Source organism: Chaetura pelagica, unplaced genomic scaffold (assembly GCF_000747805.2).
Source record: "Chaetura pelagica isolate M959 unplaced genomic scaffold, ChaPel_1.0 scaffold171, whole genome shotgun sequence".
In the NCBI taxonomy this organism is placed as follows: Eukaryota; Metazoa; Chordata; class Aves; order Apodiformes; family Apodidae; genus Chaetura; species Chaetura pelagica.
The window spans coordinates 3,339,353-3,352,399 of record NW_009952066.1 but is presented as its reverse complement, the minus strand read 5'-3'; the positions used below and the strand labels follow the sequence as shown (position 1 = coordinate 3,352,399).

The 13,047-nt window shown below is 40.6% G+C and overlaps 1 protein-coding gene across 1 annotated transcript in view; it reads right to left on the bottom strand.

Moving 5' to 3' along the window:
• RFX6 (regulatory factor X, 6) overlaps window positions 1–179 on the bottom strand; it is a 33,612-nt gene extending 33,433 nt beyond the window's left edge. Inside the window, exon 1 of the mRNA XM_010005220.1 lies at window positions 15–179. Within this exon, the coding sequence (XP_010003522.1) occupies window positions 15–179 (165 nt within the window). The remainder of the gene's footprint in view (window positions 1–14) is intronic.
• Window positions 180–13,047: the final 12,868 nt, after the last annotated feature.

Sequence of the window (13,047 nt, the reverse complement as noted above, 5' to 3'; positions counted from 1 at the left end):
CCCCTGCCTCCCGCCTCCCCGCCCGCCGCGGAGCTGGGAGGCCCGGGAGGTGCGGGGGAGCCGGGCCGGAGCGGATCCGCCGGAGACTTAATGATTAACTCCCGCCGACCGTAGCTGCCGCAGGTGCGAAGGAGCAGATCTCGCCCCACCGCGGCGACGGCAAAAGGGGCTCCGCTCATCCCGCCGGGCGCTCCGCTCCTCGCAGAGGCCACGGAGGCCAGGAGAGCGGGACCCTCCTGGGCACCGTCTGTTACTGTCAGTTCCTCGTTACTTCCTAGTGTCGGAACAAAATATCTTGATTTTGTGCAAATAGATCACGGTGATCTGGCAGAGATGGGTCTTTGCGTGGCTCCGCTTCACCGTGCTGACTGGGAGGGATGGCAGGGGACAGTCACAGAAAGATGGTCCCTGCTTGTTCCAGGGAGCAACGATGTCAGAAGAGTGGAAAAATAGCCTGATCACTGCAGCACCCAGTGTTTTAATGTGTCATCGTTAAAGCAAAATCTTGGGCACTATCCTTCTGCCCCCAGATAAAGGATGGGAAACTGCAGTATGGGTTGTGGTAACAAGGAGCCCTGAAACGCTGTATCAGGTGGCGTTTTTCCAGCCATCAAGTAGTGTTGGGCTGTCACAGACACAAACCTTGTGAAGAGATGTTCATCCTTCTACTCTCTTTACATCTTCTGTTGCTTCTGAAATCACTGATCCCACCAAGCAGTACAAAGCAGCAGAATATTACAACGACCACTCTTGCACAGATGCATCATCAAACCATCTATCAGCTATCAACCATATTTAACAAAACCCCAGATGTGCCCATATCTGCCCAAAGGCCCAAAACCGCATTGTAAGTATGAATGACAGACCCCAGAAATGAGGAAAGACATGTGAGAGAGTCCCAGAGTCTAAAATAACATCTAGCCAGAACTTTGGTAATAAGGAGCTAAATATAGTTATTTGCTGCATAAGAGCAGGATTCTCCTTTGCTTTGGTGTCAGAATATCCTCAGGGATGCTAATGAATTTTCTTTATCATCAACACAGGGATTAACTGAGTGAGGGGGTCTAGTCCAGGAACCAGCTGATTTTCACCCTGGGGCAACAATGATTTCTAGTCCCTTCCTGTCCCTTCTAAGAACCAAGCACTGATTTAATTAACTTTACCTCAAACTGAGGATGATTTCAAGGGCTTTTTCAGTAAAGATAAATCCTCCTTAGACCTGGTAACCTTTTCTGGCTCAGACAAACGGTGCCCTGCTTGTTCTTTCAAAGCCAGTGACAGACTGTTATGGGGAAGAAAAGAACAGTTTCCCACACCCTAGAAGTTGGTAACATGGCTCCCATACTGTATTAATCAGGAGATGGTTTCTGCTAATCACTGTCTTAGACATGAGAATGGGAAACAATGTTTCAACATTTCCTGACACTAGAATCAAGTAGTATTCAGCGGGTTGGAGATGAGGCCAGGGGAGGCTCAGCGTGGCATATGTTGGAATGGAATATCACTGTCTTTTTTGTCAACTCCATATTTGAGATCTTGGTGGCCTTCCAGTACCTGAAGGAGGCCTACTGGAAAGCTGGGGAGGATCCTTTTACAGGGGCTTGCAGTGAGAGGACAAGGGGTAATGGTTTTAAGCTGAAAGAAGAGAGATTTAGGTTAGAGATCAGGTGTAAATTCTTCAGTGTAAGGGTGGTGAAACACTGGAACAGGCTGCCCAGAGATGTTGGGGGGGCTCCATCCCTGGGGGTGTTCAAGGGCAGGCTGGATGGGGCTCTGAGCAGCCTTTTCTAGTGGAAGGCATCCCTGCCCATGCAGGGGAGTTGGAACTCAATGACCTTTAAGGTCCCTTCCAACTCCAAAAATTCTGTGATTCTGTGATGTTATTGTTTGGTACAGGCTGCAGAATAAAGTGAGCTGGAGTGCACTGGGACCTCCTTGTTCTCTTCTCCTCCAAGAGATTGACTCCCCCAGTACAAGACCACTCCCTCACTCAATCCTCTTTTGAGATCCACACACCCCTTCTGAGCAGCAACTCTGTCTGCTCCGGCTCTTTGTGCTCCAGGTCTTTGCTGGACTAAAGGAGGGACACCAAAAGCTAAGGCAGGTGGACAATCCTACCTCATGTTTAAACTCCCTGCTGCTGGAGTGGAGAGTCCACCCAACATGTATGATCTCAGTCTTTGGGAGACAGAAGGGGGTGCAGATGCTGAGTTAGGCTAGCTGGAGCTTTCAGTACCACGGACATTACAGCATTGCTAGTACCTAGGAATTTTTATTGCCATTTTGTGGTGTGTCCACTGAGAACTGGAATCCTAGCAATATTGCTCGTTACTGAGTGAAATCTAAATGATGAAGTAGAACTGGTAAAACGTATCCACATATATCTGTTCATTCAAATTCAAAGATTGTACCTAAAAAAATAATAATAATTTAAAAAAAAATATATATATACACGCATTAATTGTAATCATTATATTTGTCCCTGGACATGAACCATGGGATACCTCTTGCCTACTTTCTTCTCAGAGTTATTTTTCTGATTCAAATCTGATCACTTCAGTCTCACTTTGTAGTCAGTGGAGATGAAAAGATGTCTCCCAGGGATAATGCGTACTAGGCACATTACCCACTGAAACAAAATCTGTTTCTCTTCCTTGTCTGTACTGAGATCCTAGGAAGTTTTGCTTTGTTTTAGGTGAATTTTATAATGGTGTAATCCTACCAAAATTCAATAGATTCTGTTATACAGCCTGAATAAAGTCCACTAAGCCAAAAGCCCTTTTGCCAATGCCTTTTGAAAGACTGTGATAAAGAAGAAGGTTTTTAATCACACAAATTTATTTAGGAAACTATCTACTTAGCAATTTAAGGGTCAAAGCATTGAAGCATTCTCCATCATCTTAGGTTTATTGTTTCCAATAGTTACCCAATCATTCCTTTTGATAAACTAATTATAATTATGGCTTTAGATCATCCCTTACTATAAAAAAAATAAATAAATATTTGCATATTTATTGCAGCTTTTCCCTGAGCCCTTACTAAGGTGCTTATACATCAGCAATGTTTTTGAAATAATTTCTCTAAATAATTTATTTAGTTCTGGTGGCAGGGGAGGACACTTGTATCATCCCTTGCTGCCACACAGTGCTGTGACTTCTCTGAAGTACTGGGCAAAGAAATGGCCATCCTTAATTGTGGGACCAGGGATCTCTGCCCTCAGTGGGGAAAGGAAGACATCCTAGCAGGAAACATCCAGGAAAACATCCTGGCCTAGCAGTGCCAGCCCAGCAGCTGCAGCAACCTGCACTGGTGCCCCTTGCCCTTGGCTAGTTCTGTGAGTCCTACTGCTTGTCCCAGTGCTGTAAAATCACACCAATGTGGTTGAACATTATCAGTGCAGCCAAGAGAATGAGCAGATAATGTTCAAAACTATGGATCTGCAGTCATCGTGTGCTACCCAGGGGGACAGTTGTGCAGTTCCTTGCTATGCACATCTGTGTGTGCACACAAACATACCATAAGGAAACAAAATGACAACCCAAAGTGTGCTATTGCCCCCATACCTGACTACCCCTACCTTTTTTTTTAAGTTCCCATCATGGCTTACTAACACTTCCACAGCCTGTATTATATCACCCTGAACTTTTTGTTTTTGTTTTCATAATGCTGAAAATCTTTCACCAGCCTGATACTGAAAAGGTTCACAAACCTTGGCCTGCCAGTAACTATATGAGCAGTGTCAGATCTGTGAAAGTAGAGGCTTGTCTGACAAGTTAATTCAGCAGAGAAGCTTAGGTTTCCCTTTGTAAGGAACAAATGCTGGCATCCAGTAGATGGTGATGTTTAATAATGTATTTCCTGCTCTTTCACCAGCTGATGGAGGCAGACATCTCGGTCTGTCTCTTTATATTTGGGCATTTTACTTATATCATGTTCTTTACATCTTTTCATGCTTCTGTTTTTCTCTCCAAAGAGCAAGCCTCAAAATACATAAACTAACATTACATGTTTGTTTTACACTAACCCCCTTTCTAGTTCATGTTTCCATCCTCTACAAACACAGGGAGACTCTACAGTCTGTAGGTAGTTGAGGTAAACTGCTGGTGGAGACTTCATAGTCTGACCTCATGTAGCTACATGGAAGTAAAAATTTCCTGTGCTTACCTCTCTCTCAAATTGATGTTAAACAGTTATCTCAGGTTGCTTATCTTGGTTTGAAAAAATAATTTTCCAGTATGTATTCTTTTCTTCTTTGCCAAATTGGGACAAGATGTTTGTATTCATGTAAGTGTGTGTTCCTACAAGCTTGCAGACTGAACAGCCACTTCACTCTTCATGTATTTACACTGTGCCTTGGTGGGCAGCATCCAGGAAAAGAAAAGTAAGGAGGCCAGCCAAGTTTTTGCTGGGCAGCTATACAAACATCTCCAGCTTCCCTGTGAATGATCCAAGAATAGAGCTGAGTTTAGAAAATATGTTCACTCTTGACAAAGTGGTTTTGAGAGTTTCTGCAGGTACTCCAAACAGCTCTATTAGCCACGCTGGTTCCTGTATACCTAGTCTATCTGCAAATAACTGCTAAATAGGTGTTAGCAGAAGCAAACCACTAAAGTCAAGGGACTACTCTATGTAAAGTCGAGTCCTAAAGCCATAGGGTATGTTAGTTGGGTACGGTTCCCTAGAGTGCAGCATTTCACAGACAACTCACCATTGCTCAAACAGGTTGGTTTCCCTTTCTGTGTCTCTTTGTCCACCATATTTCTGGCTACACACCCCCAGGGCTAACTTGGTGCCAGCTTTGGCACTTGTCAGACATTTCTGTATTATTTTAATTCCCTAAAATAATAGAAAACAAGACCAGGAGAAAAAAAAGCCCCAATTAACAGCATGCTGACATTTCAATGAGTTCAGTCAGCTATAGAGTGTGATGACAGCCAGAATATGGATGGCACGGTACAGCTGGGACTGAGGGAAATGGACAGAGGATGGGGTAGGATAGAGGAGAGAGAGGGCATGTGAGAATGGAGAGGAAAGAGATCTCCTGAGTTCTGCAGCAATAAGCTGTCAGATCTGGTGGATGCCTGTGGAACCACTATATTCATAGTTGTCATGGGTGATATGCATGTGGCAAAAGATGCTTATTAGGTTTATACAGCCTTCATTAAACATGATATATATATACACGCATTAATTGTAATCATTATATTTGTCCCTGGACATGAACCATGGGATACCTCTTGCCTACTTTCTTCTCAGAGTTATTTTTCTGATTCAAATCTGATCACTTCAGTCTCACTTTGTAGTCAGTGGAGATGAAAAGATGTCTCCCAGGGATAATGCGTACTAGGCACATTACCCACTGAAACAAAATCTGTTTCTCTTCCTTGTCTGTACTGAGATCCTAGGAAGTTTTGCTTTGTTTTAGGTGAATTTTATAATGGTGTAATCCTACCAAAATTCAATAGATTCTGTTATACAGCCTGAATAAAGTCCACTAAGCCAAAAGCCCTTTTGCCAATGCCTTTTGAAAGACTGTGATAAAGAAGAAGGTTTTTAATCACACAAATTTATTTAGGAAACTATCTACTTAGCAATTTAAGGGTCAAAGCATTGAAGCATTCTCCATCATCTTAGGTTTATTGTTTCCAATAGTTACCCAATCATTCCTTTTGATAAACTAATTATAATTATGGCTTTAGATCATCCCTTACTATAAAAAAAATAAATAAATATTTGCATATTTATTGCAGCTTTTCCCTGAGCCCTTACTAAGGTGCTTATACATCAGCAATGTTTTTGAAATAATTTCTCTAAATAATTTATTTAGTTCTGGTGGCAGGGGAGGACACTTGTATCATCCCTTGCTGCCACACAGTGCTGTGACTTCTCTGAAGTACTGGGCAAAGAAATGGCCATCCTTAATTGTGGGACCAGGGATCTCTGCCCTCAGTGGGGAAAGGAAGACATCCTAGCAGGAAACATCCAGGAAAACATCCTGGCCTAGCAGTGCCAGCCCAGCAGCTGCAGCAACCTGCACTGGTGCCCCTTGCCCTTGGCTAGTTCTGTGAGTCCTACTGCTTGTCCCAGTGCTGTAAAATCACACCAATGTGGTTGAACATTATCAGTGCAGCCAAGAGAATGAGCAGATAATGTTCAAAACTATGGATCTGCAGTCATCGTGTGCTACCCAGGGGGACAGTTGTGCAGTTCCTTGCTATGCACATCTGTGTGTGCACACAAACATACCATAAGGAAACAAAATGACAACCCAAAGTGTGCTATTGCCCCCATACCTGACTACCCCTACCTTTTTTTTTAAGTTCCCATCGTGGCTTACTAACACTTCCACAGCCTGTATTATATCACCCTGAACTTTTTGTTTTTGTTTTCATAATGCTGAAAATCTTTCACCAGCCTGATACTGAAAAGGTTCACAAACCTTGGCCTGCCAGTAACTATATGAGCAGTGTCAGATCTGTGAAAGTAGAGGCTTGTCTGACAAGTTAATTCAGCAGAGAAGCTTAGGTTTCCCTTTGTAAGGAACAAATGCTGGCATCCAGTAGATGGTGATGTTTAATAATGTATTTCCTGCTCTTTCACCAGCTGATGGAGGCAGACATCTCGGTCTGTCTCTTTATATTTGGGCATTTTACTTATATCATGTTCTTTACATCTTTTCATGCTTCTGTTTTTCTCTCCAAAGAGCAAGCCTCAAAATACATAAACTAACATTACATGTTTGTTTTACACTAACCCCCTTTCTAGTTCATGTTTCCATCCTCTACAAACACAGGGAGACTCTACAGTCTGTAGGTAGTTGAGGTAAACTGCTGGTGGAGACTTCATAGTCTGACCTCATGTAGCTACATGGAAGTAAAAATTTCCTGTGCTTACCTCTCTCTCAAATTGATGTTAAACAGTTATCTCAGGTTGCTTATCTTGGTTTGAAAAAATAATTTTCCAGTATGTATTCTTTTCTTCTTTGCCAAATTGGGACAAGATGTTTGTATTCATGTAAGTGTGTGTTCCTACAAGCTTGCAGACTGAACAGCCACTTCACTCTTCATGTATTTACACTGTGCCTTGGTGGGCAGCATCCAGGAAAAGAAAAGTAAGGAGGCCAGCCAAGTTTTTGCTGGGCAGCTATACAAACATCTCCAGCTTCCCTGTGAATGATCCAAGAATAGAGCTGAGTTTAGAAAATATGTTCACTCTTGACAAAGTGGTTTTGAGAGTTTCTGCAGGTACTCCAAACAGCTCTATTAGCCACGCTGGTTCCTGTATACCTAGTCTATCTGCAAATAACTGCTAAATAGGTGTTAGCAGAAGCAAACCACTAAAGTCAAGGGACTACTCTCTTTATGTAAAGTCGAGTCCTAAAGCCATAGGGTATGTTAGTTGGGTACGGTTCCCTAGAGTGCAGCATTTCACAGACAACTCACCATTGCTCAAACAGGTTGGTTTCCCTTTCTGTGTCTCTTTGTCCACCATATTTCTGGCTACACACCCCCAGGGCTAACTTGGTGCCAGCTTTGGCACTTGTCAGACATTTCTGTATTATTTTAATTCCCTAAAATAATAGAAAACAAGACCAGGAGAAAAAAAATCCCCAATTAACAGCATGCTGACATTTCAATGAGTTCAGTCAGCTATAGAGTGTGATGACAGCCAGAATATGGATGGCACGGTACAGCTGGGACTGAGGGAAATGGACAGAGGATGGGGTAGGATAGAGGAGAGAGAGGGCATGTGAGAATGGAGAGGAAAGAGATCTCCTGAGTTCTGCAGCAATAAGCTGTCAGATCTGGTGGATGCCTGTGGAACCACTATATTCATAGTTGTCATGGGTGATATGCATGTGGCAAAAGATGCTTATTAGGTTTATACAGCCTTCATTAAACATGATCTCACACAGATACTGTGCAATGTTACAGCTCTGTAGTGTATAACTAACTTCTTCCTCTTTTCCTTTTATTTTTTATATTATTTTATTTTTAATCCCAGGCTTGGCTTTCCATATTTTGTAGAACATTATCAATATTCTTCCTGATAGGCATGAACAGAAGGGCATTACACTACGAATCTACTAAGAGCTATGACTGGGTGTATCTGAGTCTGGTGTTCTGTTGCTTTGAATAATTCTGGTTTTTTTTTCACTCCAGAAAATAACTTTTTTTTTAGACTGGTTAGCCACAGTCTACAGAAAGTCTCAGGGACAGACAGCACCTTAACTCAGAAGTTGCTCAGGCCCCTATATAGTCTCTTTTGCAGCTTAAGCTCTGTATTGAGATGCAGGAGTCAGGTTTTGAAACTCAGTTTCCTGGATGGAGTCACATTCCTGAACTCACCAGTCTCTGAGTTATAACAAGTCCAGAAAAATTTTTCTAACATTAGGAACCAAGTGTTTGCAGTTAGCAGCCCCTGATTGTCACTGACTCAATGGTGCTTGCCAGAAATTAATATATTATAGCCATTTATTTTTAAACTCCAGGAGAGAAGAAAATATTATGGTTTTTTTCTGCTTAGTATATTTGAACAATATTTTTAAAGCATTTTTAATACATATTATATTTAATGACAGACAATGTCAGAGCAATTCAATGCCTGATGCAAAGGCAATAGTATTCTGCCTGCTGCCCTCAATGGGCTCTTGATTAGGTCTTTATTTGCTAAGTAAACAATAGATAAAAGTTCAGTTTGTCCCATGTACACAGTCACAGAAGTATTGTACTCTACGTGAAACCACAGGTTCTTGCTGGTAACAGATTCTGGAATTTGCTCAGGAGCAAAATGGACTCTGATACCCCTCTTAGAGGAGTGATGTTGCGTATTGTCAAAGGTCTCCTATCTCCAACCACAAAGTGGTCACATTACTTCCAGAGCTCCTGATGGCAAATACTAGCCAAAGACAAGATCCTTGGGATACCTGGGATAGGTGACAGAAACCCAGCCATGCTCTGGGGAGAGCACAGCACAAAGCCTGACATGCTGCAAAAGACTGAGAGATCTACATAGACAGGGATTGCTTGGTAAAGGGATACTAGATATGTCTAGTGATGATCAGGTTCCTCGTGGGCAGGGCACTTGCCAAACCACTGGCATTAAATAAGCATGCTTGCTTATTTCCTACTCTGTTTAACACACCAAGCCTAGGGAGGTTGAGTACCTCCTCAGCCCAGCCAGCTTCAGCTAGTCCCTTCCTTCACCCAGAACACCTTCAACACCACCTGTTCAACCTGCTACATGTTTTGAAAACATCTGAAACGTCTTTGCTTTGTCCCTTATCAACAGAATAAGTGAACAGAATATTTGTGCAGCATTTAACTGTACATCCCATTGCAATCTGAATTAACATGTGCTCAAGTTAATGGTGCACTGAAGTGGTGGGTGGGTTATTATGATGGTGCTCAGTAAAGGGTGCTGTAAGAGACAGGTCTTGTTGCTTGATTCCAGCATCTCTGGTTTGCCCTTGGAAAAGTCACCTGCTCTATCTGTAAAATAAAGTTAAATGGTTCATTGGGTTCTGTTAGCCTGTAAATCTTTGGGGGAAGAAGTGTTTCTTTCTATGCATAGTGCCTATAACGGCATCAGCTCTAGATGCTGGTGGTCTGAAAACACAAAAGTACACAAATAATAGTATATGCTGATATTTACAAAAAGGACAATTACAATTAGCTTGCACAGGATGAAGAAGTTCTTAACTTTTTATAGGCATTTTTTTCTCACTTTTCCACACAACCTCCTTTTTATTCTTTTTAAGGACTTCACAAAACATTACTTCATAATACTTTCATTTAACCAAGGGGAATCCCACAAAGAACTTTATCAATCCCAAAATACATCCTAATTTAGGGTGAAAAATGATGAGATGCAGTTACAAAAAACAGCCTTTGGCCCTTATTTAGCTAGTTCTTTCATTTTTCATATATATGTGTATAAACTTGCAGAAAGCAGACGTGTATTTAACTGCTCATTTATCTAAATTCCAATCAAAAGCTACTGCCACACTTCATTAAAAACAAGGGACATGGACATGCACTATTTACAAATGGGAATTAACATAAATAAAACAGGCTGAAAAAGACCTGGTGAGAACAGGAAATGCCTCATGAGAATGAAATTAATGATGACAAACTCTGGAGATTATGCTTCTTCAAAATATTTTGTGATGGATTGATGGGATTAAACAATTCTGACCCTAGAATTCACATATGAAACTTTTGTTGCACACTTACATATGCGTTTAAGAAAAAATTTTTGTCTGAAGTAGCTCACAACAGGCACATTAATCGTAACCGAAATAGCAGCAGCTTCCTCAATCCTGTATTAATCTAGTCCTGGAAAGGCAGCTTCAATAAGTACTCTTGAAATTCCTGTGCCTGAGTTAGTCTTCAAGAAGGGCTATTATCTGTAATGTGAGCATAGAGAAAGCTGTGTACTTATGTGCAAAAGGGGTTAGGAGAGATTGCCAGTGACAATGCACCTGTGTTAAATCCTCCTAAACATTATTTTCCAGTTAGTGAACATGAATCAGAGATTTTTTCCTTTTATCCACTTTACTTATCTCATAGAATAACATTATTTTTAAAGTGATCATTTGTTTGAATAGAACCCCTCTGCTTAAATTTTGAATGTCTCTTCAATTTGTATTTTCTGATTACTGTGTGTTTACTAAGCCAGAAAAGACAAGATGACTCCAGGCCAAGAGAAGCATAACTATGGGCAATCTCCTGGGGAGCAGAGTTTGGGATTTTCTGGGAAAAAACTAAAGAGAATTTAATTCTCCTTAGTGTAGATCCCTGTTCAGTGGTGAACAGGTCCAGGATGAGCACTTCTTTTTCTCATCCTACTATAAAAGAGTTTTTCTGTTGTTGATAGTGCTAGGGTGGGTGATACATTAATCATTGCCTGGCTCAGTCATACCTAGTGTCATGTTGGGCAGCTAGGAAAAAATTAGATCAAGCTCATACATTCATCCATCTCTTCATTCTGCCTCCCTTCAGAGACTGTGCTATTTATGTGAATTCATCATTAAGAAGTCACGTTTGAGTCTCAATGCACTTCTTGTGAGCAGGGAAGGGTAGGGAAGGGGATTTATTTTTCTTGTCTTTTAACAGTGGACTAGTAATTTAGGTACCAAAATAAAGCTCCATAATTATTATTACTCAGAAGATACACTTGCAATTGTAGTTGCTGTGGGTTTGGGTTTTTTGTGGATGAGAAACAATAATGGTGCCACTTGTAGTCTTGGAATATTTAAATACAACAAAGTAGTCTTTCATTGGCAGTCGTTCAAACTTGACATCTCATTGTCCAGTGCTCTGCTAGTTTCTGTTTTCAATCAACCAACCAGTGAGCCCTAACTATTAGCATGTGATCAAAATGCATGATCTGTGCAAGGACAGAAGATGGGAGGATTAAGGAACTGTTTGACTTACATATACTGAAAAATGTGTCAGGATTATTAAAATGTAATAGACAGCCATACTCATGACAAAATAATTCCATAATTGTTTTTCTTGTTCTAGTTGCTTGCTTTTGCTTACTACTTGGATACATATACAAAGCTAGTACTTCTGAAAATGTGCTATTTCAATTTCCTTTTCTTAAGTTCTTCCATTAACATTTATTTCTTAATAATGCAATGCGTGTGTTACATTGCCATATATTAAAGATGCCGTTTTCAAAGACCTTGGAAGTGAACAGGTTGCATTGTGTTTCAAATTTGAGGGCATGTTGATGCATTCCTAAACATGATAGTCTCACAGTTAATCTGGAGATCTGTCATGGTCAGTTCTGGAGGGCACAGATCAGTCTAGTGTAGCCAAAACACCTCTGCAGAATTAAGCTGTGGATTACTCTGGTGTAATTCAGGAAATAATTTAGTTTTCTGTTTCCTAATTTCTGATTAATGAGACAGGACTAGATTTGGTATCTGTGCAGCCACCACTCTTACTGCCTCACTTCTTGGAATCATGTAATTATTAATCACCTTTCACTAACCTATAGATATATTCACAGACTCTAATGAGACCTAATGGAAATACTACCAATCATCATCATCAGTCATCATCATCATCATCATGTTTTTATTGTGCCTGCTTGATGATTGTATGTGGAAATAACGACATTAACTTTTAAAAGCAAAACATTGTTTCATGAAAAATGAGAAAATGTTTGTGGCCTTTCAATGTGCAAAGGAGGCTTACAAGAAAGATGGAGAAAGATGTTTTACCAAGGTCTGTAGTGACAGGACAAGAAGAAATGGTTTTAATTTGAAAGAGGGTAGATTTAGATAGTATATAAGGAAGAAATTAGTTACTGTGAGGGTGCTGATGTACTGTATTTCAGAAAGCTGTGGATAAGCAGAATGATTGGGGAAGTAACTGCAGATTAAAGATTTTATTAAAGCTTTTATCCATTCTTGTGGTACATCTTCAAAGGAAATTTCTTGTCAGGGAGCAGCAATTACTGAAAACAAGCTTTTGTTTCCTATTCTCTCATTAGCCAAAGTTATTAATACTTTTTGTGTGTGTGAGCTCTCCTTAATCAACAGTGCACAGCATGCTGTGGGAAATATGTTATTCTACAAGAGTGAACCTTTTAGCAGGAAATCTTCCAATTTTTTTTTAATTTTGACACTTTTTTTTTTCTCAGATTTTTTTTTCTGTGTGTGGTTTTTTGGTTGTTTTTTTTCCCCCTCAGTTTTTAACACTGAAGATTGAAGTCAGTCTCCAGAATAACTCCTGCAGATTTGCTGTTTGGGGTTCTTTTCCTTATCTGAAAGGAATTTTTATGAGTGTCACCTGTTCTGCCAGTACTCTCTTTGCAGTTTACTTTTATAACACAATCAGTTAAACCTTGTAAAGTGAGCTGAGATCTTTTAAGATCTCAAGAGAAAACCAAAATAAATAAAAAAGTCCAGAATAAGGCTGACAGTGACAACCTTGAATCAATTCTCAAGAAAAAGAAAAAAGACAAAATGAGTTGAGACCTGAAGTTCTAGGGTCTAAAAAGTTTTAGAGTCAGTTTTAAATGTGTTTTAGC